The sequence below is a fragment of the Lepisma saccharinum genome, chromosome 23 (genome assembly GCF_977018435.1).
Source record: "Lepisma saccharinum chromosome 23, izLepSacc3.1, whole genome shotgun sequence".
In the NCBI taxonomy this organism is placed as follows: Eukaryota; Metazoa; Arthropoda; class Insecta; order Zygentoma; family Lepismatidae; genus Lepisma; species Lepisma saccharinum.
In genome coordinates this window covers 59215638-59242223 of record NC_139251.1, presented here as the reverse complement: position 1 = coordinate 59242223, position 26586 = coordinate 59215638, and the positions used below count along the sequence as shown (strand labels likewise).

The following is a 26586-nucleotide window of genomic DNA, read 5'->3' as shown; positions in this document are numbered from 1 at the left end:
TGTAATGCAAGTGAGTATTTTTTCTATGTCGAGCTGTACTTTAATACAATTGATAAGTTTATGATGCACCATCCTGCATCTTTCTCAATGATGCACTTTATGATTTTTTTTTGTTTCAGTTGATGGAATTTACTTTTCTCTGTGTAGTTTTCTATCTTCATTTCTCAGTTTTAACACCACTTTTTTGCATGCTTGTTTCTTATCTACTTTGTTTTCTTTAATTTTCTTCGCCCTCGTGTCAATTTTCAATTCTCCCTGTTCTTTCTCTATCTCCATTCTTTTATCTCTCTATCTAACTAACTAACTAACTCTCTAGCCTTCTTAAACCCGAAGGTTCATGGCTGCAGCAACACAGGCCTTCCATCTGTCCCTATCTTGAGCAAGATCTATATACTCTTTTCCATCCCTACCGATTTCCCTTAGGTCCATCTCGACGTTGTCCCTCCATCTTCGTCTTGGACTTCCTACTGGTCTCTTACCATCAGGTTTCCCAACAAGAATCCTGTAAACTCCTCTTTCCTCTCCCATTCGTGCCACATGGCCTGCCCACCTAAGTCTTCTTGATTTAATTATTCTAATAATATCTGGACATGAATACAAATTATTTAGTTCTAAATTATGTAACCTTCTCCACTCACCTGTCTCCTCATCCCTTTTAGGTCCAAATATTTTCCTAAGGATCCTATTTTCAAATACTCTCAATTTATGTTCCTCTTTCAATGTAAGGGACCAAGTTTCACACCCATATAATACTACAGGCAAAATTACGGTTTTATATATTTTAACTTTTAGTTTCTTAGATATTAAACGAGAAGACAAAAGTTTATGAAGAGAGAAGTAACATGCATTTCCTGAATTAAGCCTACTTTTTATTTCCTCTTTAATATAATTTTCATTTGTTAATATTACTCCTAAGTATTTGAATTTGGAAACTGGTTCAAACGAGTTGTTATCAATAATTAGATTTTGATTATTACCTATCTTTTATCTTTTATCTCTCTATCTCATACCTTTATTTCTCTCCTCTTCTATCTCTCCCGCTTCTTAACTTCTCTTTATCTTTCTGCCCCTCGCTTCTATACTTCTCTCCATTTTCTTTCTTTCTCGCTTCTTTACTTTTCTTTTATCACCCTGTTTCTCGCTTCTCTTTACTCTTTATCTCTCTGCCTCTCGTTGCGTTATCTCTCCTACCTTTCCTTCTCTCTCTCTTTCTCTCTGCCATGGATTCCTTAATTCTCTTCCTTTCTCTGTCCTTTCATTCATATTTTTATCTTTCTTCCCTGCATTAAACAATTACAATGTTTTGGTGACACGTAAACATGACGTCACTACATCCCGCCTAAGGTCAAACTTTTCGTTTATAACCTCCTTTGGAAACAAAATTATAACAAGAAAGTTTTGATATTGAATATACCCACTATAGACATATTAGTTTGTTTGTATATTTAATGCTAATTGTCACAAAAAATTCAAATGAAAAAGAAAAGTTACGTTAAACTAACGTTGTTATCGTTCTGTATTTAACCCAAAGAATAGTAAATGATGGACTCCCGGATGGCGCAGTGGTAGCGTCTTCGCCTTGTTGTCAAGGGGTCCCGGGTTCGATACCCGGTGGAGGCACATAGTGGTTCGGATCCCACTTAAACTGTAAGTCCAGTGCAGGGGCACCATCCATTTGGAGAATGAAATCTGCGCTATCCTCTGCAAGCTGTAGAAGGAGCCATAGATGCAGCATATCAAGGAAAACAAGTCCTGTCACAGTACGTTCATGGAAGAAAAAGGGCCCATAAATCATTTCATGGGAAATGGCACAAAAGGCATTCACTTTGGGAGAATCGCGTTTGTGTTCCACAAATTCATGGGGGTTAGCAGTAGTAGTAGTGATAGTAGTTTAGTAGTAGTAGTGATAGTAGTTTAGTAGTAGTTAGAATTTGCAGTGAATTTTTGTGAACATATTACGCTATACACAGTGTTGCATTATTTTGGAAGTCGTCTCTTTTGTTGTATATTAATGCATAAAACTAACAACTACGCACTATAGGTATTTTCAGTTCTTACGGCGGGCGCTCTACAAGCTGGCAAGAAAAGTGGGGAGCGGTGAAGAGACCAATCCAGCGCAATAAGAAACGCAGCAGCCTGTAGAAAGAGGTTCGCGTCATACCTCTCGGTGTCTGGTTCGTCTGCCGTGTATTCCCCGCTCCCACTTCGCTTGCCAGCTTATAGAGCACCCGCCGTAAGAATAGGCAAGAGCTGCAGTTGCTTAATTGGAGGCACCAGCGTTACATAAACTCGTAATAAACCGTACACGAAAATTTATTTTTACCTGGTGTTGGGTGTCTTGAATCCCTATTATGAAGAAATGGAAGTATATTGTGAACTTATACCGTTACTTTTACTTAAGAACGGATATAGTATATTGGTGTTATAGAACCGGTTGGACAGATTTATTTGCACATGGATCTAGCTTGGACACATCCATTTGTAAACACATCCTGCTCTATAGTGTGGCCCAGGAATTCAGTAGCTACACAGGTGAGGCACGGGCCTTCTTCAAAGCTTCAACCCAAGTAGAGTCGGTTTTGTGCCTTCAGCTGAGCCGGCAGACGAACGGGGGTTCTCACGTGTGCACGTCTATAATTCGCCTACTGCACCTCCCTCAGAAAGTCAAGTTATAACCTCCAATATCTTGTCATGAGAACAGGGAAGATCATGGGAGGAAAGTAACCATTTGAACTACCTCAATGGAATATAATAATAATAATCGTTTATTTTAAGTGTTGAGCACAGTATGAAACCTAATACAGCACTAAGTCAAATACAAAAGTACAAAGTTACACGAATAAAATACATAAGTTGTAGAATAACATAACATAACAAGTTAGCATATTTACACTTCAGGTTACAGTTTTCAACGAGATCTATTATATATCTAATAATAATAATTGTTTATTGTTATATAAAATTGTGCAATTAACTGTGTATTGTTCTAATAATAATAATAATAATATTTATTGAAGTGATGATAACGATTAAACAACCAGGTATATCACTATGTCAAAATTGGTTATACAAAATTAAAAAAAAATGAATACATAATTATAAAATAAAACAGTGGATCCTACAATCTTAGACATCAACATAAATTCAAATTGTAGGTTTCAACAAGATCAGCTACTAAACCTCTGGCCTTGTTTAGGCATGTGAGAACTCTTTTAAGGTCACTGGTTGCAGTCAGAAACCATAATTCATTTGCATATTCAAGAATAGGACGAACTATCGTTTTATTATAATAATGATTATAATAATAATAAAACAAAAGTACACCCTCGAGAGACGAACTACCCACCCTCACCCCGGTGACAAAGTGCACTATGTCCGCTTGCACTGTGTCCGCTTGTCGTAAGATCAGAGAGGGAGGAGGGGGGAGTGCTTACGCGTCATACAGAATAATGTTCATATTATAACTGACTCTACAAAGGGCGTTCAATAAGTTTTGCACACATGGTTATAATATTTTTATTAGTTGAAATATGATGATGAAATTTTAGGTGAACATACTTTGATCCTTGCTAGAAGACCACGTCACTCAATGTAGCCTCTTCTTTCCATGCCTTGAATGCACTTTGGCAAAATTCAGGTGGCTGACTTTTACACCATTGTTTCACACAAGAAATGAGGTCCTTGTCACTGTCGAATGTTTTCCCCGCAGGTGGGCCTTCAAACGACCAAACAGGAAGAAATCCGAAGGAACCAAGTCCGGACTATAGGGAGGTTGAGGGACGACTTCAAATCCCATTTTCATGATTTTTTGCTGTGTCATCATGGCTGTGTGAGGCTTTGCATTATCATGATGGAGTTACGACATTCAGACCAAGAGACCGGAGCTGCAAGGTAAGATCATCAAAGGTCAAGGCCTTTCAATAGAGTAATAGGGAAGGGAGATCTACGATCACATGCAAATTCTGAATCTTCAATCGCTTTTTTTGGGTGTTATGAAATTTTCCTTTTTTTTTTTTTTTTTTTTTTGCGAAAATTTAAAATCGCCATTTCTCCGTTCCTGATTGAGCTAGGAGGATGGTTGATAGCTGGTTGGACTCGGAATGAAGTCCTCTTTACGATTCTATAATAAAAGATGGGGGTTTCCATTTAAAATTTCACAGTTGCCCCCACCCCACCCCCAGGAAGCGGGGTGGGGAATCAAGTGTGATATCATTGAATAGCTTTCTTTCACTTATTCAACACGTATTTTTTTCATTTTTCCGATTCGATGTGTATTTCTCACGATATGTGACTGTTCCGGGACTTTTTGGACCACCCGGTATATGTACGTTGGGAGAAGTTAAATTTGGAGGGTTTTTTCTGCCAATTTATGCATGCGGCAGGTTGTTTTTTCCTCTGTCACGCAAAAAGCTTCTTGTGTCTTTCCTCTCTTCTATCTTCGCCTACACTTTCGCCTTCTAATTATACTTCCGATAAGTGCCACATCGGCAGACACCGTTTGATTCATACACAACTAGGTGTGCTTTATAGGTATCCCTATGGAGGGCCCTGAGGGGGAAGGGTGCTCATTCCTGAGAACCCCAAACCTTAGGGGGACGCTTACAAGACGAGGCGTTGCCGCAGACCTCTGATGGGCCCCACTCATCACGGCGGGCTCTTTGGGGGCCGGGAAAACTTACAATTTCTGATTTCTGAACTGAAAAGACGTATAGTGAGGCTCAATCAGAACTTTGAAGCGTGCTACAACAGTGGTGCAAAGGCTTCAACACCAAAAAAACTTCTGTATGTTCCTCTAAATATTGCCTACTCCCACGGACCTCAAACGCCTTCAACTTAATAGGCAAGCAGAACGTCACACTCCTTACGCTTACATAACAATGACGATTAGATTAAATATATGAAAGAGGAAGGGCAACGAGACATCCTGACTTGGAATCGAACCTTCCATTGAATCGCAAATCATGCTCTAGCATATGGGGATTCTGTCATTACTCCAAAGGTTTAGATGTGTATACTTTGGAAGGAAACCATCAATTATATATACGCCTCACAAAAAAATTGTAACAAAAGATTTCCAATATAATAATATTAGACAATAGTTGATAGGCACGTTGGCACATGTCGGCAAAAAGACCAGAACGTCCACGAGACAGATACCATGTGTTGTTGCATTCCAAGGCCGTGTCTATCACCTATTGTCTAACGTAAAAATATTGTGAGGAGGGTAATTATTTACTTTTGTATAATGCTTCAATATTATTATCATCATCATACAGCTGTTTCGTCACTGTAAAATAAGTCAAAATATATTATTTATAATTTGAAAAAGGGTTTTACTTAAGCTTACATATTTTTTTCATGTCTCTTATAACATGCACAAAGCTACACTGCAGAGATCTTCTAGAACATATTATATGCTGATATAATAAAAATAATATTGGAAACTGTGAAAATGCAGCAAGTAAAACGAGACAAGAACAAAAGAGAATAAGCCAGCCCCAGTGACGGAGTGGTTAGCACATCACGCTACGACGCGAGGGTCCCGGGTTCGAAGCCTGGCCTGGGCATGGATGTTTGTGAGTGTCTATTCATCAATTTCAACATATAATTACTCATCCCCATCTTCGCAAATTAGCCAAAAGTGACACAAAAAGCGAAGTAAAATAAATCAAATCAATCAATGAAAAAATAATTAAATCCGTAATCAATTTCAGTTGGAGGATAACTAAAACATGAAAAAAGAAACCTTCCTCGTTACTAATTTAAAATAAGTTTTCTGTGAATGGTAGTTAAACAATAAATTATATTAAAAAATGTGAAATAATAGCTGAGGACTAAAAGTGGTAAACGTTGTAAGTGCCAAAAGCGAAAGTGTTGGGAAATCGCATCGTTCCGCACATCAGCCCGTAAGAACGTGCACACTAGTGACCTCTTTACACGCCCTTTGAACTACTTACAGGGCTACCAGCCACATTTCACGTTTACCACATTATAAACCATGGCACATTTCATAGTTAACGTGGAAAACGCTGTTTGAATTATTGTGGCACTTACAGCGTTAACCAATTTTAGTCTTCACTTACCAGCAAGTGATATTGTTCATTTGAAGTACGCTCCTCTTGTGTCAGTGGAAGTAGAGAGAAATTTTTGCATGTACAAGGCTCTCTTGTCCGACAACAGACAATCATTCACTTTTGAAAATTTGCGTATGATTTTTGTTGTGTACTGCAACTCATTACTTAAAGTGTAAAAGATGATAAAAAGTGAACTTTCTTACTTGTACTGCCATACACAATGAACATGTGATAGATACTGTAACGTTAATTTGCAATTTGATTTTCTGTTGGTAGTTTATAAATTTGTTGTACAAATCTTTCAGAATTTTTAGGTCATTTTTCTAAGTTTATAGGGCATTTTCGTTCACGTATTAGGTCATAAATGCATTTTCTAAAGTTCATTTTTTGGCAATTTTAGGGTCATCAAAATCCTAGTCCCATTTATTACCATTGAGACAAAATTTTCGTGTGCGAAAGGGGGTGAAGCATATAGCAATGGGTGCGAAAACACCCCGTCGCACCCCCAGGCACCGCCTATGGTTCCTATGGTTTGTCGAAATCTAAAACGGTCTCGCCCAGGGTGGGAAACTTTTCAAAACTAGAATCGCATACACAGTTATTAAAATGCACTACAGTCACATGTAAAATAAGAGTATAACACAAAAGACATTAAACCGCTACACAGTTAATCTACCTTGACAATGTTTTAATAACTTTTACAATTAATATTCAATTTTCATCCATGAACAATAGTAATGAAAATTCAAAAATTGATTCATCTGTTGTCGAGAAAAGCGAATATTCCATCTCGGTAACAATATCAATCAATCAATCGCGTTCCAATCAACATCATGCATCACACTGTTATGACATGATTAACGAATGGAATAGTTAATTATTGACAGATATGTATGTAACTCTGTGTGCAGCGCGTTTATTACCGATGAGATATTTCAAACGCAGCAGACATGCGGAAAAATGTTCGGATGCAATGTTAACGGTCGACGGTTATTAATTTCCCCCGATAAAGCATGTGATTCTATTACGCGTGAAATATCAAACAACATATTTGAGGTTGGAACGCCAAAAAGGAAATTCTTAATATGATGCACAATGTGCATACTGTTCTGTCAGTTTTAGGAAGTAACCGTTACATTTTTGGAGCAACTGTAACTGAATTTACTGCACGGTGAAACCTAAACGCACTAAATTCATTTGATGCACACTCAATGTATCATTTGATGTTCTAACACTTGTTTTTCGACTTTCACAACAGTCAAGTTGAGAGAGAGATGAAGAGACTCAAAGAAGGGTTCGAGAAAATAAGGATAGATTTAAAGAGATGTAAAGAAGCGAAAGAAAAAAATGGGGAGGAATAAAACAGAGAAGAAAGAGAAGCAGAGAGATAAAATTGAAGAAGCTAGAGAAAAGGGGAGCGAAATAAAGAATAGAGAGCAAAGAAGTAAAGAAGCAACAGCAAAAGGAAGGGAAGAAAATATGGAAATGATATATATATATGTATATATATACAGGGTTATTATAAATGATTGACCCGATTTCATAAATTCACTGTAGCTTTATTATTTGACATATTGTCAAGAAACTTTGAAGATGTGTAGAAAAACTCAAAAAGTTTTCTTGTGTTGCAGGTTCGCTTCTGATTTCTGCCACGAGAGCGCAGCAGTGAGCATTTATTCAATATGGCGACAGACAGAGAGAAAGCTTATGTTGTGCTCGAGTTTCATTCACACCAGTCTGTCCTAACAGTGCAACGACACTTCCGAACGAAGTTCAACAAAGATCCACCAACTGCCAAGTCCATTAGGTGATGGTATGCACAATTTACAGCTTCAGGATGCCTCTGTAAGGGGAAATCAACTGGTCGGCCTACAGTGACTGAAGAAACGGTTGAGCGCGTGCGAGCGAGTTTTGCACGAAGCCCACAGAAGTCGACGAACAAAGCAACCAGAGAGCTGAACATTCCACAGCCTACCGTTTGGAAGATCTTAAGGAAGCGATTGAAGAAGAAGCCTTACCTCTTGCAATTGCTACAAGCCCTGACGCCTGATGACAAAGTCATACGATATGAACTCTAGCAAAACATAAGCTTTCTCTCTGCCTGTCGCCATATTGAATAAATTCTCACTGCTGGGCTCTCGTGGCAGAAATCAGAAGCGAACCTGCAACACAAAAAAACTTTTTGAGTTTTTCTATATGTCTGCAAAGTTTATTGACAATATGTCAAATAATAAAGCTACAGTGAAGTTATGAAATCGGGTCAATCATTTATAATAACCCTGTATATATATATATATATATATATATATATATATATATATATATATATATATATACCCTGTTCCATCTATCTTTGGAGCAAGGCCGCGCATAGTGTCAGAGAAGTGGGGGGAAATTGGGTGGGCAGAGCGAAGCAGTACATTTTGCTGGGAAGACTTTTAACGGCAGTCGCTTTTCCCCTCCACGCAATCCCTTTCCTCTCACGTGTTCATTGGTGGAGCCGTCTCGTGTCAGTACTTGCGCAGAGGCTTGTATTCGTTCGCCTCCTCCAGAGATAGTTGGGACAAAATGTTGGCAAAGAGAAATAAGGAAGAGAAAGGCACACAGATAGAGGAAAGTAAAGAAAGGAGATGCACACAGATAAAGAAAAGTAAAGAAGGTAGAGGCTGCTATATAAAGAGAAGTAACGAGTGAAGGAGAAAAGGACAGAGGAAGAAAATAGAGAAAAAAAAAGAATTGAAGATGAGAGAAAAAAGGAAGCGAAATGAAGAGAAGACAGCAAATAAATAAAGGGAAATAAAGAAGCAACAGCGAAAGGAAGGGAAGAAACTAACTAAAGGAGAGAGAGAGGCATGAAATAAAGAAGAAGATAGAGGTAGACAGATAATGAAAAGTAAAGAAGGAAGAGGCAAAGATATAAAGAGAAGTAATGAGACGAGAGAGAAAAAGGGAGAGAGGAATAAAAGTGAGAAGAACAGGTCTCGAAATGGACCGGAGCAGACCGGAAAGGCGTTCTACTGTAATGCGTATACGCAATGTAGTAGAATGTATATGCTAAATAGTACGGTGAACCAAATTATATACGGCATGTATCAGACTGGCTGAGGTGTCCATTGCAAAATAATTACTGGTTCATTTCATCCATCACCGCTTCTATCTTATAAATAACGTCAAAAGATGGCAGCAGTTCCTTATATCTGAATAATATCAAAATTAGGATCATCAATAAGTATATATATAAATGACGTGGCAAAACAATAATACAGTCAGAATTGATGCATTAAAAGTATATAAGTAGAAAGCATTATATTGGACGTTTATATTTTAAAAAACATAGAATATCAATTTAGCACAAATATAATTTAAACCATTAATTTTGTAAGAAATGGCAAAGAGAAAAATTGAAGAAATCTCGCAGTTTGTTACCTCACTTTCTATGTTATGCATATATGTGTATACAATGTACATTACAGCCATGTTTATATAGAGATACACATTATGGCTTACTTCGAGCATTGAAGAAAAAACATACCAAGTGTTACTCTACCCTTGACCATTGCTGACGATTTTGCTTCATTGATAGAAAGAAAAGTTTAATCCTAATTATTTTTTGTAAGATATCAGTAGGATTTTTGTAAATATTTTGTAAATTTTACTTAAAAATAATGTACGAGGGGCATTCCGAAAGTAAGTTTCGTCATTTTTTTCACAGGAAAGCTGTATTACAAAGTGAGAAAATACATTGCCATAACAAAATACAATCTTTCCTGAATTCACGACGGGAGGAGCGATGGCGCATGCGCAGAGTGCCGAAGAATAGAGATAAGCAGCAGACCGACGTGCCCGAGCTCATTCGAGTGCAAACCATTATAGCAGAAAGACGTGTGCTGGAAACGTGGTCACAAATGGAAGTGCGGCACGCTATTGACACACACTAAGCAAATTGAAGTCCGTAATTCGATGCTAGAGATCAGGGCTCTTAAGTCGAGGGGTTTTGTTCTTTAACGACAATGCAAGACCCCACACAGCAAGGGTCACTGCAGAACACATTCGTCTTCTGGGATGGGAGAGACTGAATCACCCGGCCTGTAGCCCTGATCTTGCCCCATCCGACTTCCACCTTTTTCCTGCGTTGAAGCCAGCACTATCGAGACGTCACTTCGGAAGCAACGAAGAGGTACAACAGGCTATGAAGAACTTCCTTAAATTGCTGGGTTTCATGAAATTGATTTCACGGTACGACAAATGTATCAGTGTCGGTGGCGACTATGTGGAAAAATAGCCAAAAGATTGAATTTTGTTTGACATTGTATTCTTCTGTTTGTAAAAAAGCTTACCTGTCAAAACAAATGACGAAACTTACTTTCGGAACGTCCCTCGTATAATATATAGTTTATATTCATGTAATTTTCTCAGGCAAAGTTGAATAATTATAAATTACATTTTTTCTACTGATATGAGAACATACTGCACAATGCATTTATTATTATTATTATAAACATATTTCTTCTATTACTTGTAGAGACATGCATTCTGGTAACACATTCTTTCCCAAAACCAATAGTAGTTCGTTTCTAAGATATTCTACAAACACGAAGACAAAATAAAATGAAATATTCTTAAAATTCTATTTTTTTTAAATCAGAAATGCAAACTACGAGTTTATAGATATAACCTATATTGTTTTTTTAATAAATTTTCCATTGTTTCTTCATTTCAAAATTTGTTGGATGTAAATATCACAAACCATGGAATAACAAGATAGTATCGAAGGATGCACATAAAAATAGTACTGCTTGGTAGTGCGGGGTGTTGGGAGCCAAACTACTATCCTGCTTAGTGCATCAAAATATCTAGCTACGGAGCTGGCTCCGGTTCACACGTATGACTTCGCAGGAGGTGAAGCGACCACGTGGGTATGAAATACTGTCGGATCCAACCTACTCACCCGATCTTGCACCATCACAATACCTGCTTTCCTTCCCCGTATGTTCTTCTCCAGGAGACATATTGCTCACGACGAGACGCAATTTCTGCAACATAGCTTCAAAAACAAAATTGTGATTTCTTCCTCACACCGTCCATCGATGTGGAACCTTCCGAACCAAAGCGACACGACAAGCTTCACGTGTAGCCTGTCGCGTGGGTGCAACTCGAACTGGGACATTTTTTTCAATACCATTCACAGTGTCACCTCGGTCTGTTGTTCGCGCATGCACGGCGAATGCTTTGTTTTAGACCGAAGGGATCTGTGTTGCTTGTCGCTTTGGTGTGAAATATCCATGTCTCTTGTCGCCTATCACTTGTTACCTGTCGCCTGCCGCGTCCCGGTTGAGGATTACAACAATTGTGCTGACAGTCATGCACTACGGTGTGAAACGTTGCTGTTGATTTGTTAGTTACCAAACGACTTGTGTCGCCTGTCGTTGGTAACTTCGATCTGGCATACGAGAGATAGAGTAAAGGAGATTTCAGGCAGGAGCGACAGTGGTAGTTCACACCGAAGCGATATCACTCCAAAGGCATGCATTCGACGCACATGCACAAACAACAGACCTAGGCGACACGATGCACGTCATTGAGAAAACGGCTCAGTCCGAGCGACACCCAGCAACGAGAGCCAATTGTCGCTTGAAACGATCCAATCACCAACAACGTGCCACACCGTAGCGGCATGACAGACCGCACAAACCTTCATTCGATTGAGGAAATCCCCAACATGTCGCGTGTAGCTTCGGTGTGAAATCTATCTAATAGTTGTGCAGCAGCAATACGAAAGCACATCTACCAGTACGTCAGTGCGCTTCTTTATCGAACAACCCTCGTACATAGTTTCTCAACTTGCCGTCTCCCTCAACCTTCCACAAATACGTGCATTTTGTTTAAAGTATCTGTTTACAACGGCTTTGTAACAAGACAGCATCACTAAAACAGCCACCTGAACACCAAACCAACTGTATCCGAACCAACCTCACCTTTTCCGCTCAGCGAAAGTACCCGATCCACAGTTTCCCGCCATCCCGCCAGAGGGCAGGTCACGTGACTTTAACGACGAACATTAAAACAGAGGAAAAACTTCCTCTTCGCAACCACAGATCAGATGTAAAACCTTCCATTAGAATTTAAGTCCTGTAAGTTACGATTCTTTCACGACACTTAAAAGACAGAAGAAAATTCTGCCCCAAAATCTCACAAGAATCCAGGAAAGATATGAAGATTAGTAGTAGATTAGCAAAGGTTATTAACAGCTCCCATCATCTTTAATCATTTGGTATATGTGGGTTATAACCTACCCAGAATCGAAATCATTGGAAAAACTTCTTGTGCAAGAGCAAATGGTCCTCCATTACTGCTGATAGAGTGTAATAAAATTTGCTAGGAAAGGCGGACGTCAACTCGGAAAGCAATTACTTAGGAATTCGTCTTAATGAATGATAATAAAACTACAAAAATGTTTAATTAACTTAGGAATTAATTGAATAGCACTAATTGCTAATAAATGCTTTTAAGATAATGCAAGATAATGATCAAACTTAGTATGCAATGCTAATAAAAATGGAGTAAAAGTGTATTTAAGTAGCAATATTTGCTGTAGTTCTTGCCAACAAATTCCATTAACAATTGCAATATTATTAACTGCGTTGTTTCCTTTATACAGGGTGTCCAAAATTAAAGTTGCCCTACTCAGAGACCTCTGGAGCCCGTTTGAAGCATTGCATTGCGGTGAAACGTAGTACAGAGACTATGAATATAATGGGGAAGCAAATGCTGGTAATAAAAATAGTTCAGATTTCACATACATATACATAACCAATACTTTGCAGAACTTATTGATACTTAAATCCTTACTCTGAAGTGTAGGTGTCCTATACAATAAAAATAAGCATTATTAAAATGAATAAGTAATTAATCTGTATACTTCATATTATTACTTCAGAACAGTAACCTCAATATTGTAGAGATATGAAGATTATTAAACCGAGAAAACCTCGTCAATAGAATATTTACGCTTGTTTATTTCCTGGAATTGTCCGACCAGCGGGCGATCCCAAGAATGCGCTAACTTTGTAACTTCTGTGAAGCAATGACTGAAAGGCAAATGCGTGGATCTGAACAAGATCCAGCGTGTTCGAAAGGTTTAACAACCTTTCGAAGCCAAAGATTATAAAAGGAAGCTCCCTCCCCGAGCTCCTCTCATTTGACTCTCATTGGATTTAGGCTCTCATTCGACGCTCATTCTGGATCATTAGTCTGAGATTACACTTGAATTACACTACGACACATTACAACTACAGAACTACGACGACGGAACACGAAGTTACGCCTGCCTAGCATGCAGCGAGTCGCGCGGGTCCACTCGGATTAGTGAGCCAAGGGTCACGGAATCGAACCTTGGCATCAGTCACCATTCGGTCTGCAAGAAGCATCTGGACAAGAACATCACTCGCCTACCAGGTATGAACAAGCGTAAATAACCTTTAAATTCAACCTTCCATATCTCTTCCCTCTTAATCGGAGCAGGTTCAGCTAACAGATACAATTAAGCTCTACCTAAAATGTATTATTGAAGCATCCCTGTGACCTCAGATCCCAGGTAAGACGGGATTACAACAATATATTGAAGGATAAAACAAAGAATAATGGGATGCTAACTTAGTGTTTATTTTCATTTCCGATGTGCTAGGATGGGACGATCATGATGTATTTAATTACAAAACTGGATGTGCTCAATATGAAACTATCGTTTCACCTATCAAAGTGGCAATTCTTAATCAAATCTAATATTCTCTATCACAATCCTCTTTTGTTTATTTTTGATTGAATTTTGACCGTGTAGCGAATTTAAAAGGTTTCATATAAAATGAATTTTCACTTCATGATTTCATTTCATAATTAAACGAATGGCTTATACAGTGCGTTCGAAAAGTCATACTTTAAAACAAAAAACCTACTAAGTCATTCATCTGCATGAGTTGGCAAGCCTGTCAGGAGGAATTGGTATGGCTGATATAGGTGTAGTATGTCTCCACATTTTTTCTCGATACGTCATTGTGAACCACAGTAGGTTAGGTTAGGTTAAGTTAGGTAACCTAACCTAACGTGGTTAACAAGAACGTAAAGTGGAGAAAATATACACAAATAAAGAACTTGAAACATACATACATACATATCACACCTACATTCTTCCAATGTGGAGACATGCTACACCTATACCAGTATGACCTTGAAGAACGAGTTTATGTTATGTGTCGGGCAATGCCGTTGTTACAGTCCTCGGTGTGAGACGTGCACACATCTGTTGTCTGCTTCTATGGTGTAACGCCCACTACAGGGGCACGCGCGGAACCGAAGCATCGTATTTCCGTGTCAGAAGTCTTCAGGTTATCTTACAGATTATCGTCCACTGAGACACCGGAAACGAGTCAGTTGCGATATGTAGCCACGTTTCTCCGCATCCCAGTGGGCGTTAATCTTTGCACTCACAAAACGAATCGCTATGTTGGAAGCATATTTTGAGTATGTCATATGCAATATGTGTGGTGAAATGGAACCAGGTAAAACCGCCATGGATGATTGTTTCAAATTTACTTTCAATATTCTTTTTGTGAATTTCAACGCGCGGGAAGAGGCTTGCCGTCTTGACAGCGTGTTAACGACCTCAGAGATTGCAGTATTACTCACATTCAGTTTACGAATTATTTTTTGTGTATTTCAAGATACAGTTAACAAAATGCATGTATTCATTACGTTGACAAGTTCAATAAATTATAAGCAAAAAATTCTCAAACTATGAGTGCGGGGACTTTTGGAACACTCTGTATTATTTTTAATTGAAACACTTGAATACGACTTTTATATAGTACTTTGTTTCGAGATTAATATCAGTAATTTTGTATACATTTTTAAGTATGTCAAAACAATCCATGAAGTATAGAGAAATCAGATTATAGCTCTTGTCCAGTCTTACGGCGGACGCTCTATATACTGACAAGGAAAGTGGGGAGCGGGGAAGCGACCCATCCAGAGCGATAAGAAACGCAACAGCCTGTAGAAGGAGGTTCACGTAGTACATATTCCCTTCACGTTGTATCTTTCGGCGCCACCGCTGTTTTCTATTTGGTCTGCTGCGGCGTATTCCCCGCTTCCCACTTCGCTTGCCAGTTTATAGAGCACCCGCCATAGGAGTAGACAAGAGATGTGGTTGCTTAATTGAAAGCACTAACGTTTGATAAACTCCTAATAAACGGTACACAAATAAATTATTTTTACCTGGCGCCTGTCCTCTTGAAGCTCGGGACCTCGGCGGGTGCCCGAGTTGCCCTTCTCTAGGTCGGCTTTGCATTTAACCTAAACTTATACATTTGTTTTCACTCAGAAATGGAGGTAAAATATTGGCAAAAATTGGTGTATACTAAATTAAAGTGGCCGCGGTGGCTCAGTCGGTAACGCGTCTGACTACCATGCTCAAGGTCCCGGGTTCGATCCCCGGCCGGCTCAAATCCGGGAACTTTTCTAACGGTGGAAGCGGCCCCGGCGCCTACCCAGCGTCGAATAACATGGGTACCTGGGGGAAACCCTGGGGGGTAAAGGCGGTCAGGGGCGTGATGCTGATCACATCACCCCCACTCACGACCGGATCAAGAAAGTATGGGGCGTTACCCCCACACCCCCTATACGATTTCATGGCGTGGTGCTATGCACAGGGGAACACTTTACCTTTTTTTTTTTTTTTTACCTAAATTAAAGTATAGATGTCACTTACTGCAATACATTTTCCTTCATATGCAAATGGTTATCATTTTGTAGCAAGCAGTAACTAATTGTTATATCTTTACTACATTAATTTATAGTTTATAAAAAACTTCTAACTATTATGAAGAAGTGGAAGTATATTGTGAACTTGCATATGAAGTTATACATTTTTGCTCCTATATAAACTTTTATCATTTTTCAGTAAGTAGTTACTACAAGACTCCCAATGCAGGAAAAGATATGTTCGTTAGGGTTTAAGAGGTTTAATACAAGGTCCGCCCATAAAAAAACAGAACTTTGGTTTCGGAAAGAAAACAAGTAATTACTTTCAAATGACTTTATCACCTCAAATAATCACCAGAGGAGGCAATACACTGTGACCAGTGTTTGTACAGGTCTTGGGTTCGTAGCCATCTTAAGCTTGGGAAATACAAAAAAATCAGCAGGTGATACTAAGTCCGGAGAATATGGAGGGTGATTGATCACTGTCACTGAATGCTTAGCAAGGTATTGTTGTACAGACAATGCAGTATGAGGCAGAGCATTATCGTGTAACAGAAACCATTGGCAAGAATCACAGAGATCCTTCCTAACCCTCTTCATCCTGTTTCTGAGTCGACCAAGCACTTCCTTGTAATACCACTGATTGATTGTTTCATTTTCAGGGACAAATTAATGGTGGATGAGTCCTTGGGAATCACAAAATGCGATCAGCAGCACCTTTGTCTTCGATTTCGACATCCGTGCTTTTTCTTTACAGGCGAGAACAGTCCTTTCCACTCTGCCTTTTTGTTTTGGGGGTCATATTGTAAACACCAGGTTTCATCTCACCATACACTGCCCGTATCATCTGTAACGTTTCGGTAAACGATTTACCCAATTTGTAACAAAACTTTATGCTGTAACGTTGCTCCATCTTGGTGCGCGTAATTTGTACGCCGCCTGTACACGACCTGCATCTGACGCACGCTTGCCCCGATACCGACTGCCTGTAACAGGTTGAAACATGCACTGACGGGAAGTTTAGCAGTGTTGCCAGAATACGGTACCTTTTTTATTTGGTTTAGTTCTATTTTTTTTTACAGTTCGGTTTCTTTATGGGCGGACCTTGTACATAGCGCCTGGGAAAACAAATACTTTTACATGATCGTGTAAAGTAATTCAGGCAAAACAAATTTAATACGAAGGAATTCTGATCTTGTTAATATCGCTTTTAAATTCTTGGAAAAAGTTTCATTTACTGACAATACATACCATACGCGCTGACGTGTGAGGCAAGACCCTTTCTGCCACCCAAATTCCTCAAGAAGTACGTATATACATTATACACAAGAACATTATTGTTGTGAATATTACCCCTTCCCCAATATTTATATGAAGTTGGCACCCTCTTATTATCACACTATCGAAATAAGACATCCATTACCCAAAGCACTTCGATAAGGAAGCCTTGTCATGGATTGAAGTTCTTTTCATACCATGTGGAAATAACGTGAAGGAAGGGGTTTTATTTACGTGTTGGAAAATCATAAGCCCTAAAGTTTTAAAAAAGAGATAAGTATTATTCAACATATTTTCTAACGATTTTCCTTATCTGACTCCGTAAACTAATGTAGCTAAATCCAAAACAGAGAACCTCTTATAGAATTATTTGTTAGCCTTTCAAGTATCGACAATATTCATAAGAAAAATGTGAACGGAGTCAAGACAAGAATATACTTTTCTATTTTTAAGCATCCATATTTTCCTAAACACCTATGTGGGCCTCCCCGATGGCGCAGTGGTAGCGTCGTTGCCTTGTAATCAAGGGGTCTCGGGTTCGATACCCGGTGGAGGCACATAGTGGTTCGGATCCCACTTTAAACTGTAGGTCCAGTCCCGATTAGCCTTACTGTGCATAAAGTGGACTTAAAACACCAAATAAAACCAAACCTAAACACCTGTGTGTTGAATTTGTTCAGGTGTGCAGAGAAGTTTTTTGTCGAGGCGTCCCTGTGTTTCGTGAAACTAAAGGACACTGCTTTTTCTCTGGCACAGAATCTATGTTTGACGCTACTGACTCCGTGGCGGAGTGGTTAGCACATTGCGTTACGACGTCAAGGGTCCCGGTTCAAATCCCGGCCTGAGCATGGATGTTTGTGAGCATCCATTCATCAATTTCATAATATCATTACTCATCCCCATCTTCGCGATTAACTACAAGTAGCAGAAAAGCGAAGTTTTAAAGCAAATCAATGAAAACCACTGACTTTAACGACACAAGTGGTTAATAGATGGCAGCACTATAAAAAATAATACGTTATATCATTATGTAATATATTGACACAAATAGAATATTCTGAGTCTTAGAGTTATTACACTATAAATTATTCATTATTACGTTTTACGCATTTATATAGAGTGTTTCTATAAAGTGACGAATTTCCGCAGTGAGAAGATAAAACCAGCACAGAATACTTTTTAATTAACATTACATGAGGCCTCGTTTGAAAGTTGACAAGTTCAGAAAAATTGCATAGAAGGTCGCCTTTTGCAAGGATTTTATAGGAAAAATTACCATCTTAGATCACACACTCCAAAACTGTACCTTTGAAAGCTGCATATTTGAGCAGTTTATCACGTATAACTACATGAGTTGCTATATAGTGTGTGTGTGTTTGTTACTTAGAGGCGCTTTCTTACGACTTCTAACGAATCGCGGTGATGAGGATGAGTGATGATCACATAAAATAGATGAATGAACGAACATCCATACCCAGGTCAGGACTCGAACCCGAGACCTTCGATGGCGACACACACTATGGCTTGCGAGATTAAAATTAAGGAATCGAATAGTGCACCTTATTTCGGGGACCATCTTACTTGCGAGCTACATAGTTTTCTGGTTATGCACAGAGCTACTAGCCCTATGGTAGGGTAACTAGGACACACACCCAAGCCCTCGTGCTTCATGGGGCCCAACGCCAGACAAAAATAATTGCATGGGCACGTGTCATAGCGAATTCATATGACTTTGGAGTTTCCATTAAGCAACTTTCCTGTGGATTGTGTGGACACATTCTAAAATATCTAAAATCAGATTCTAAACTATGTGCTTCATGAACTACGTGTTCAAATACTTCAGTCAAAAATAGTTAATATGAACCATAAGTTTATTCATAGATGAAATCTTGAAGTGAAAGGATAGGGTGTCCGGATTGTAACGGACAGTTTTTAAATGGTAATTACATTTCAACAAACCGAGCTCTTTGTTGACAAAGCATTTCAAAAGCAATAGTACATTTGTGAGTTTGGTTCAGCAAACTTTCATGCATTTGCAACTGGCGGTGGCGGCGCTAGTGTCGCTCAAACAAAAATGGCTTCGTTGCAGAAAAAGCACGGGTAGCCTAAGGAAGTCAATACGGGAGGCGAGCAGGTAGCTCGGAATTCCAAGGTCCACTGTTCATGAAGTTGTGCACAACAAGTTACGCTTGTAAGCATACAAGGCGCAGTTGTTGCACGAAATTAAGCCAGATGACAAGCCGAAAAGACATTCTGCAGAAGATTGATGTTACCCACTCTCGACTTCTTTCTTTGAGGGTATATCAAAGGCATGGTGTATTCTGGCCAAAAAATAGATGATCTACAAGAACTACAGGACCGTATTCGGAATGCTCTTGCATCTGTAATCCCTCAGATGCTACAGAACACGTGGAGGGAGATTGGATACAGGCTGGACATTCTCCGTACAACAAAGAGCTCATGTGGAGCTATACTGAGCTGTAACTGCTTCCAATAAAACTTGATGAGTTTGCCTTCAAAATGTTTGTTTGTAGCTACTCTTTACCATATTAAAATAATAAACTTTTAAAAACTGTCAGTCCCACTCGGGACACCCTATGTGAAACTACACTAATTCACTATAGCATCAAAATTGAATAAGAAGCAAACAAAAGAGAATCATGGTAGAGAATGTTACTGGGTATAATTAAAAACTACCACGCTTATATGTTAAATAATAATTTGATATTAAACACACCTTGTTTTGTTACGTCGCACTGGTATCTCATCGGAAATGAAAAGCAACAACCTGGAATTCCGGTATAAATGTCCTACAAAATCCAACAGAATATTATGACATAATTTTGAATAAATAAATAAATTTGGCATAAATTTGAATTAATTGTGGAAAATTCCTCAAAGAGTGGAACATTTTCATAATAAGTGTGTAAATTAGTTCACATCAAGGATTCTAGGTGGCAGCACAAATGCAGCCGTGTGTAAGGTAAGCTCTGTCAGGATTGTGTAAACCCAGTTCAATATTAAATTCACCACATTGAATTGAATTATTGTTATATTAAGTCCATGTTATGCACAGAAAGGCTAATCGGGACTGGGCCTACAGTGTGATCCGACGTTTTCGTAGTCACTGTACCACGTGACCAGGAAATTACGTAGATATAAAACATTATCAAAATCTTTGCCCTGTTTATGTATTGTAATATTGTTTCAAAGTTCAACTGATTTGTTGAATTATACCTGAATAAAACTTACGAAACCGCCTGATTACGTAGATGGATGTGCAAACGTAATAGAGCTTAAAGGTAATGAACCAGAGCAATTAGGAAGGTGGTTGGGAAATATTACCTCGGGCAATTTTCATTACCACAATCCCACTTTACCCAGAAATTATTCTTTTTTGTCCTCCTTTCTTAATGTTCAAAAGTTACACCCTCTGGTTATCTGTCGAGTACATTGAAAAGTGAAAGAAAAAAACTTGCAGGGTTCGCCTTTCAGACTTCTTTCATTAACTCCTCGAATATGAAAATTAATTTCCTTCTGGCTGTCGGAGCTCGGAACCAGAGAAAGATATATTGCCGCAAAGAAGGCTGAGGTCCACTGGAAAACTTCTCCTGAATGGCTGTCTCATTACATCCTATGTGCGTCCTGTATATGCCCGCAGTCATCGCTGAGCCGTCTCTCTTTATCACAATGGTTGCAACCTCAGGCGAAGTTACGAAACCGCATCCAACTTTCGAATTTTTCTCTTCTTTATCCACCGTTCTTCATTAGCTGGCACGAAGGAGAAATGTGCAGTGGAAATGCTTTGACAAACAGTTGAAAAGACTTTCTCCACTTTCTCCTATACCGTGAAAAGTGGCTGTGTAACAACTGCCATTGAGTTTTAATTGAAGATTTATTCAAGAGATCGTTTTTCCTTTGGTAAAAATTATTCACACACATACTAGTCTAGTCCGGTCATATTATGGAGCGATTCGAACCCTTGATGCCTTACTTTTATACAAATGTAATATTATCCTTGTACTTTCTGCTATGTTTTTTATATATAAATATCCATTTCCTCAGAAATCGTTAGTTCTTTTGATATATATACGAGGCGCGTCAAAAAAGTGATGTTCCGATTGTGTCCGTACGCGTCGCTAGTGGTGGGAGCGCAATCCATGGATTTGTTGAACAGGCAACATCTGTCTTCACCAAGCATAACACCACTCAACTCGTTTATAGGGACACATCTGAGATGGCGCTTAAAGCACAGTAACGAAAACAGTACTGAACTCAAAGCAGTGATTGAAATATAATGTTATCAAGTAAAATCATTTGTGAAGTTTCAATCGCAATTGTCCATTATCAGCAGTGCGTCGATTAGAATGTTTTTAAGTTCAAATACCAGCCTCAAGTTAAAAATTCTGCATATGCTTTCTTTAATTTAGATTAAAAAATAAGAAAAATATCTTGACAAAGGTTTTACAAGTTTAAGCATTGATCGTTACTTCTCTTAATTACGAATATTTTCTGCCTCTCTTAACTCATCTCAACGATGACAATGAGTGATAATATTATGAAATTGATGAAGAGATACTCACAAAAATGCCCAGGCCAGAATTCAACCTCAGGGCCTGGCATCGTAGCTCGCTGTGGTAATCACTCCGTCACGACGGTCTTCTTAGTTCACACCCTGTATGCTAGAGATTTAATCTTACTTTGCTCGTAGGATATTCTCCAGACATCCGATGTTAAACAAGTATCATTGTCGTAGGGAAGCGTTTAATTATTACGTGAGACTAAACTTTAAGCCAATTTTAGTCAAGTTTAAATTAGTTTTTGCAACCTTAATTCTGCTAATCAAATTTCTGCTTTTAAAGGCTTGTGTGACATTTTCCACTCCCTCCAGATTCCCTTTATATAATTTTAAGCTGCCCTTGATTTTCGTTTACACTTTTCGCCCTCCTCATCTCCTGTAAATCCGCGGTAGAGAGGAGGCTGTAAATAAATTACGAACGTGAGAAGAGAGATTAACGCTGGAGGTAAAATTGTGTTCCTTTATCATCTTACGGTTTAAGCGAATAATTGCAACTCCATAATTCCTGTCCGTGGTAGAGAGTTAGGTTCATAAAACTCCCTCTCGCAATATCTTGGTCTAAGATAGATCAATATTATAAGATTGATTTGGTTGATCTATTTTACGACGCTTTTCTACCACTTTCTGCATTTTCAATTTTGAAAAATGTCCAGTTAATCAGAATATTTCAACTAGAAAATATTTGTCGAAGGAAAGTGCTGCTGAAAATTATAATAGAATTTCAGGAGAATTTCTAAGGCCAGGTATATTTTTATTTTACGTCAGTACCTGGCGGTTGAGGAACCCTTGTCTAAAACATATTGCTGAGCAGGGTGAATAAAAATAACTATTTTTATGAAAAAAATCATTTTTGTTGATTCTTTTTATTTATATCGATTTGTTGGATTTATTTTAAAAAACACGCTTAAAATTGCTGGTGTGGTTTTTGGCACCATACACATAGATATGTGGGCCTTCCCGATGGCGTAGTGGTAGCGTCGTCGCCTTGTAATCAAGGGGTCCCGGGTTTGATACCCGGTGGGGGCACAAGTTGTTCGGATCCCACTTTAAACTGTAGGTCCAGTCCCAATTAGCCTTACTGTGCATAAAGTGGACTTAAAACAACAAATCAATCAACATAGATATGTATTTTTTATAGAAGGCTTTTTCTGCTAAATACCTCTGTAAAATATTTGAACAGTTTTATTAAAACAAACATAACATTTTATGTAAATATAAATTGTTCTGTTTCTGATGCTACATATATGAGCTTACTATGGAAATGTATGTTGAGTGTGTTAATGAAACTATAATACATAATTTCAGTATCTCTTTTACAATGAAAATAAAACATTTTGGATGTACTCTATAATTGTAACTTGAAATATTTTTTTTTAACCCTTCGTATCTGAATTTTGGCACTTTTTTAATGCAAATGTCAGCTACCATGTTTATTTACAGTTTAATGATAAAGACATTATTTACAGTTTAACATGATTAGTATTTTGTATATTTTCCTACACAATATGTTTGCTATTTCCCTATAAAAATTGTAAATCAAGATAAATTCAAGCGTGTTTGCAGTTTACATATAACATTTCCTTTCGTATGAGCTTCACACCATCTGTACATATATGTTGTTTCCTTTCTTTTCCTTCCTTAGAGCCTAATAAGCACTATTAAATGATTACTAGATTAATGTACTTTCACTAAAAGTGGATTCTGATATCTATGAAATCCTTATGTACGTACAAAATCTACTATTTTCGCAAACTAAAAATACAGAAATCTTACGTATTTTACTATCGCTGTTGAATGATGGACGCCCCCCCCCCCCCGGCTCTTCAAACGAAATGTCAGCTCACACTCAATTTCCTTTCAGCTCAGTCATAGTTAACTCACGATTATTAAGTAAAGAAACTGAAAATTTCAAATAATAGTGGCAGAAATGCCTCTCAGATGGCAGCACTGATTTTGAACAACAAAAAAGTTATTCTTGCCCATTTTCCCTGTACTACAAAAAAACCTTGCCTGCCACTAAGAGGAAAAAAATCAGGTAACTTTCAAGTCTGGGTACTTTAGTAATTATAATAGTACATTAAAGTATTTTCAATTTGTTAAACAAGGATCTCGATTCTCTTTGGTACAACAGCTACATGTAATATTATTTACACAGTTTTGTAAGTATGTTTCTGTTAATCATCCGCTTTAACGGCATTTTAAAGATTTTTAAGAATGAAGATATTATTGCAAAACATCATTCTATCTTAACTAGCTCCATATCGCTGGAAGTTTGGATAATTGTTGGTAATCAGTAATAACTAGATCTAGGATTTTAGGTTTGTAACCTATTTTTTCCTTTACAGGTATGTAAGAAATAATAAGTTTTGTCAGCGTTTCGTTAACTTTTATAGTGGCTAAAAAAAACTATTTGGCTTGTTAGAACCTATTTTAAATTTAAGCGCCTAAATCAAACCTTTTATTAGGTTTTTATATATTTTTAAGGTTTTTACAGGATTTTTATGCCAAACGGAGGCATTTGCTTTGTTTGCTCATGAAGAAATTCAATGACGAACGTGTTTGAAACATACTCTCTGTCGATTTCCCTTCCTCCAAGTTCATGGTGATTTTTCAAAGCTCTAAACAAAGCAAAATATCTGGTGCCACTGTTACCTGTACAATCCAAAGTGGTCTGATCTGTGTGGTCTTGCTCACTTTCGCGTCACTTCGGTGCTTTGTGGCATTCTCGCCTTGCAAACTAACATTTCAGCATTGACGTTTGCACCACTGGCAATGTTTTTGATGAAAGATTATTTTCAACCTATAAGATGATCCTCACAGACAAAATTGCGGAGTTCGACTGTGGATAACATGAAAAAAGATTGTTGCCTAACTATACGGTGAAGAGTGGATTTTAATAGCAAATTTCCAATGGTAAGTTCTGCCATCGCCGTATGGTTAGGCCATACACGTAACATTATGCAAGATATTGCTTATTTCAGGATATAGGTGTCCCATTTTCAATGCCGGTGACTATAGCATTTTTCAGTAATTTTATTTTCAGAGCCTATTTTAGGGTTTTTAGAACCTTTTTTATTTTAGTGCCTATTTTAGGGTTTTTAGAAACTTTTTTTATTTTTAGAGCCTATTTTAGGGTTTTTAGAACCTTTTTTATTCTTAGAGCCTATTTTAGGGTTTTTAGAACCTTTTTATTTTTAGAGCCTATTTTAGGGTTTTTAGAACCTTTTATATTTTAGAGCCTATTTTAGGGTTTTTAGAACCTTTTTTATTTTTAGAGCCTATTTTAGGGTTTTTAGAACCTTTTTTATTTTTAGAGCCTATTTTAGGGTTTTTAGAACCTTTTTTATTTTTAGAGCCTATTTTAGGGTTTTTAGAACCTTTTTATTTTAGAGCCTATTTTAGGGTTTTTAGAACCTTTTATATTTTAGAGCCTATTTTAGGGTTTTTAATTTTTTTTATTTTTAGAGCCTATTTTAGGGTTTTTAGAACCTTTTTTATTTTTAGAGCCTATTTTAGGGTTTTTAGAACCTTTTTATTTTTAGAGCCTATTTTAGGGTTTTTAGAACCTTTTATATTTTAGAGCCTATTTTAGGGTTTTTAGAACCTTTTTATTTTTAGAGCCTATTTTAGGGTTTTTTGAACCTTTTTTTATTTTTAGAGGCTATTTTAGGGTTTTTAGAACCTTTTTTATTTTTAGAGCCTATTTTAGGGTTTTTAGAACCTTTTTATTTTAGAGCCTATTTTAGGGTTTTTAGAACCTTTTTTTTATTTTTGGAGCCTATTTTAGGGTTTTTAGAACTTTTTTTATTTTTAGAGCCTATTTTAGGGTTTTTAGAACCTTTTTTTATTTTAGAGCCTATTTTAGGGTTTTAAGAACTTTTTTATTTTAGAGCCTATTTTAGGGTTTTTAGAACTTTTTTTATTTTTGGAGCCTATTTTAGGGTTTTTAGAACCTTTTTATTTTAGAGCCTATTTTAGGGTTTTTAGAACCTTTTTTATTTTTAGAGCCTATTTTAGGGTTTTTACAACTTTTTTATTTTAGAGCCTATTTTAGGGTTTTTAGAACCTTTTTTATTTTAGAGCCTATTTTAGGGTTTTTAGAACCTTTTTTATTTTAGAGCCTATTTTAGGGTTTTTAGAACCTTTTTTATTTTTAGAGCATATTTTAGGGTTTTTAGACCTTTTTTATCTTAGAGCCTATTTTAGGGTTGTTAGAACCTTTTTATTTTAGAGCCTATTTTAGGGTTTTTAGAACCTTTTTTTATTTTTAGAGTCTATTTTAGGGTTTTTAGAACCTTTTTTATTTTAGAGCCTATTTTAGGGTTTTTAGAACCTTTTTTATTTTTAGAGCCTATTTTAGGGTTTTTAGAACCTTTTTTTATTTTTAGAGCCTATTTTAGGGTTTTTAGAACCTTTTTTATTTTTAGAGCCTATTTTAGGGTTTTTAGAACCTTTTTTATTTTAGAGCCTATTTTAGGGTTTTTAGAACTTTTTTATTTTAGAGCCTATTTTAGGGTTTTTAGAACCTTTTTTATTTTTAGAGCCTATTTTAGGGTTTTTAGAACCTTTTTTATTTTTAGAGCCTATTTTAGGAACCTACAAGCACACGTTTTAGAACCTAAAAATCCGAGGTCTAGTTATAACATACAAGGTGTCCCATAAGTCTGGACGGATTGGAGAAACAGGCAAAATTACAGAGTTTGTTCAAAGTGTCCGCCACTGTACAGGGTGTTACACTCGCTCTTGACCCCTCATTTTCGCTTACAAATATCGAACTATTGGTAATTTTGTAATGAAATTTGCTACGGACATATACCTTGAAAAGCATGGTGACAACACAGCGAGTGTTGGAAGTGGTCACCATTAGCATCAATGCTGCCTGCACACGCCTCTCCACGT

At 37.5% G+C, this 26586-nt stretch overlaps 1 protein-coding gene across 1 annotated transcript in view; it reads right to left on the bottom strand.

The window, feature by feature from the left end:
- Positions 1 to 11083, bottom strand: part of LOC146005526 (cell adhesion molecule 2-like) — a 181600-nt gene extending 170517 nt beyond the window's left edge. The window contains exon 1 of the mRNA XM_083144772.1: positions 11023 to 11083. Coding sequence (XP_083000898.1) covers positions 11023 to 11083 — 61 coding nt within the window. The remainder of the gene's footprint in view (positions 1 to 11022) is intronic.
- Between the last annotated feature and the right edge of the window lie 15503 nt (positions 11084 to 26586).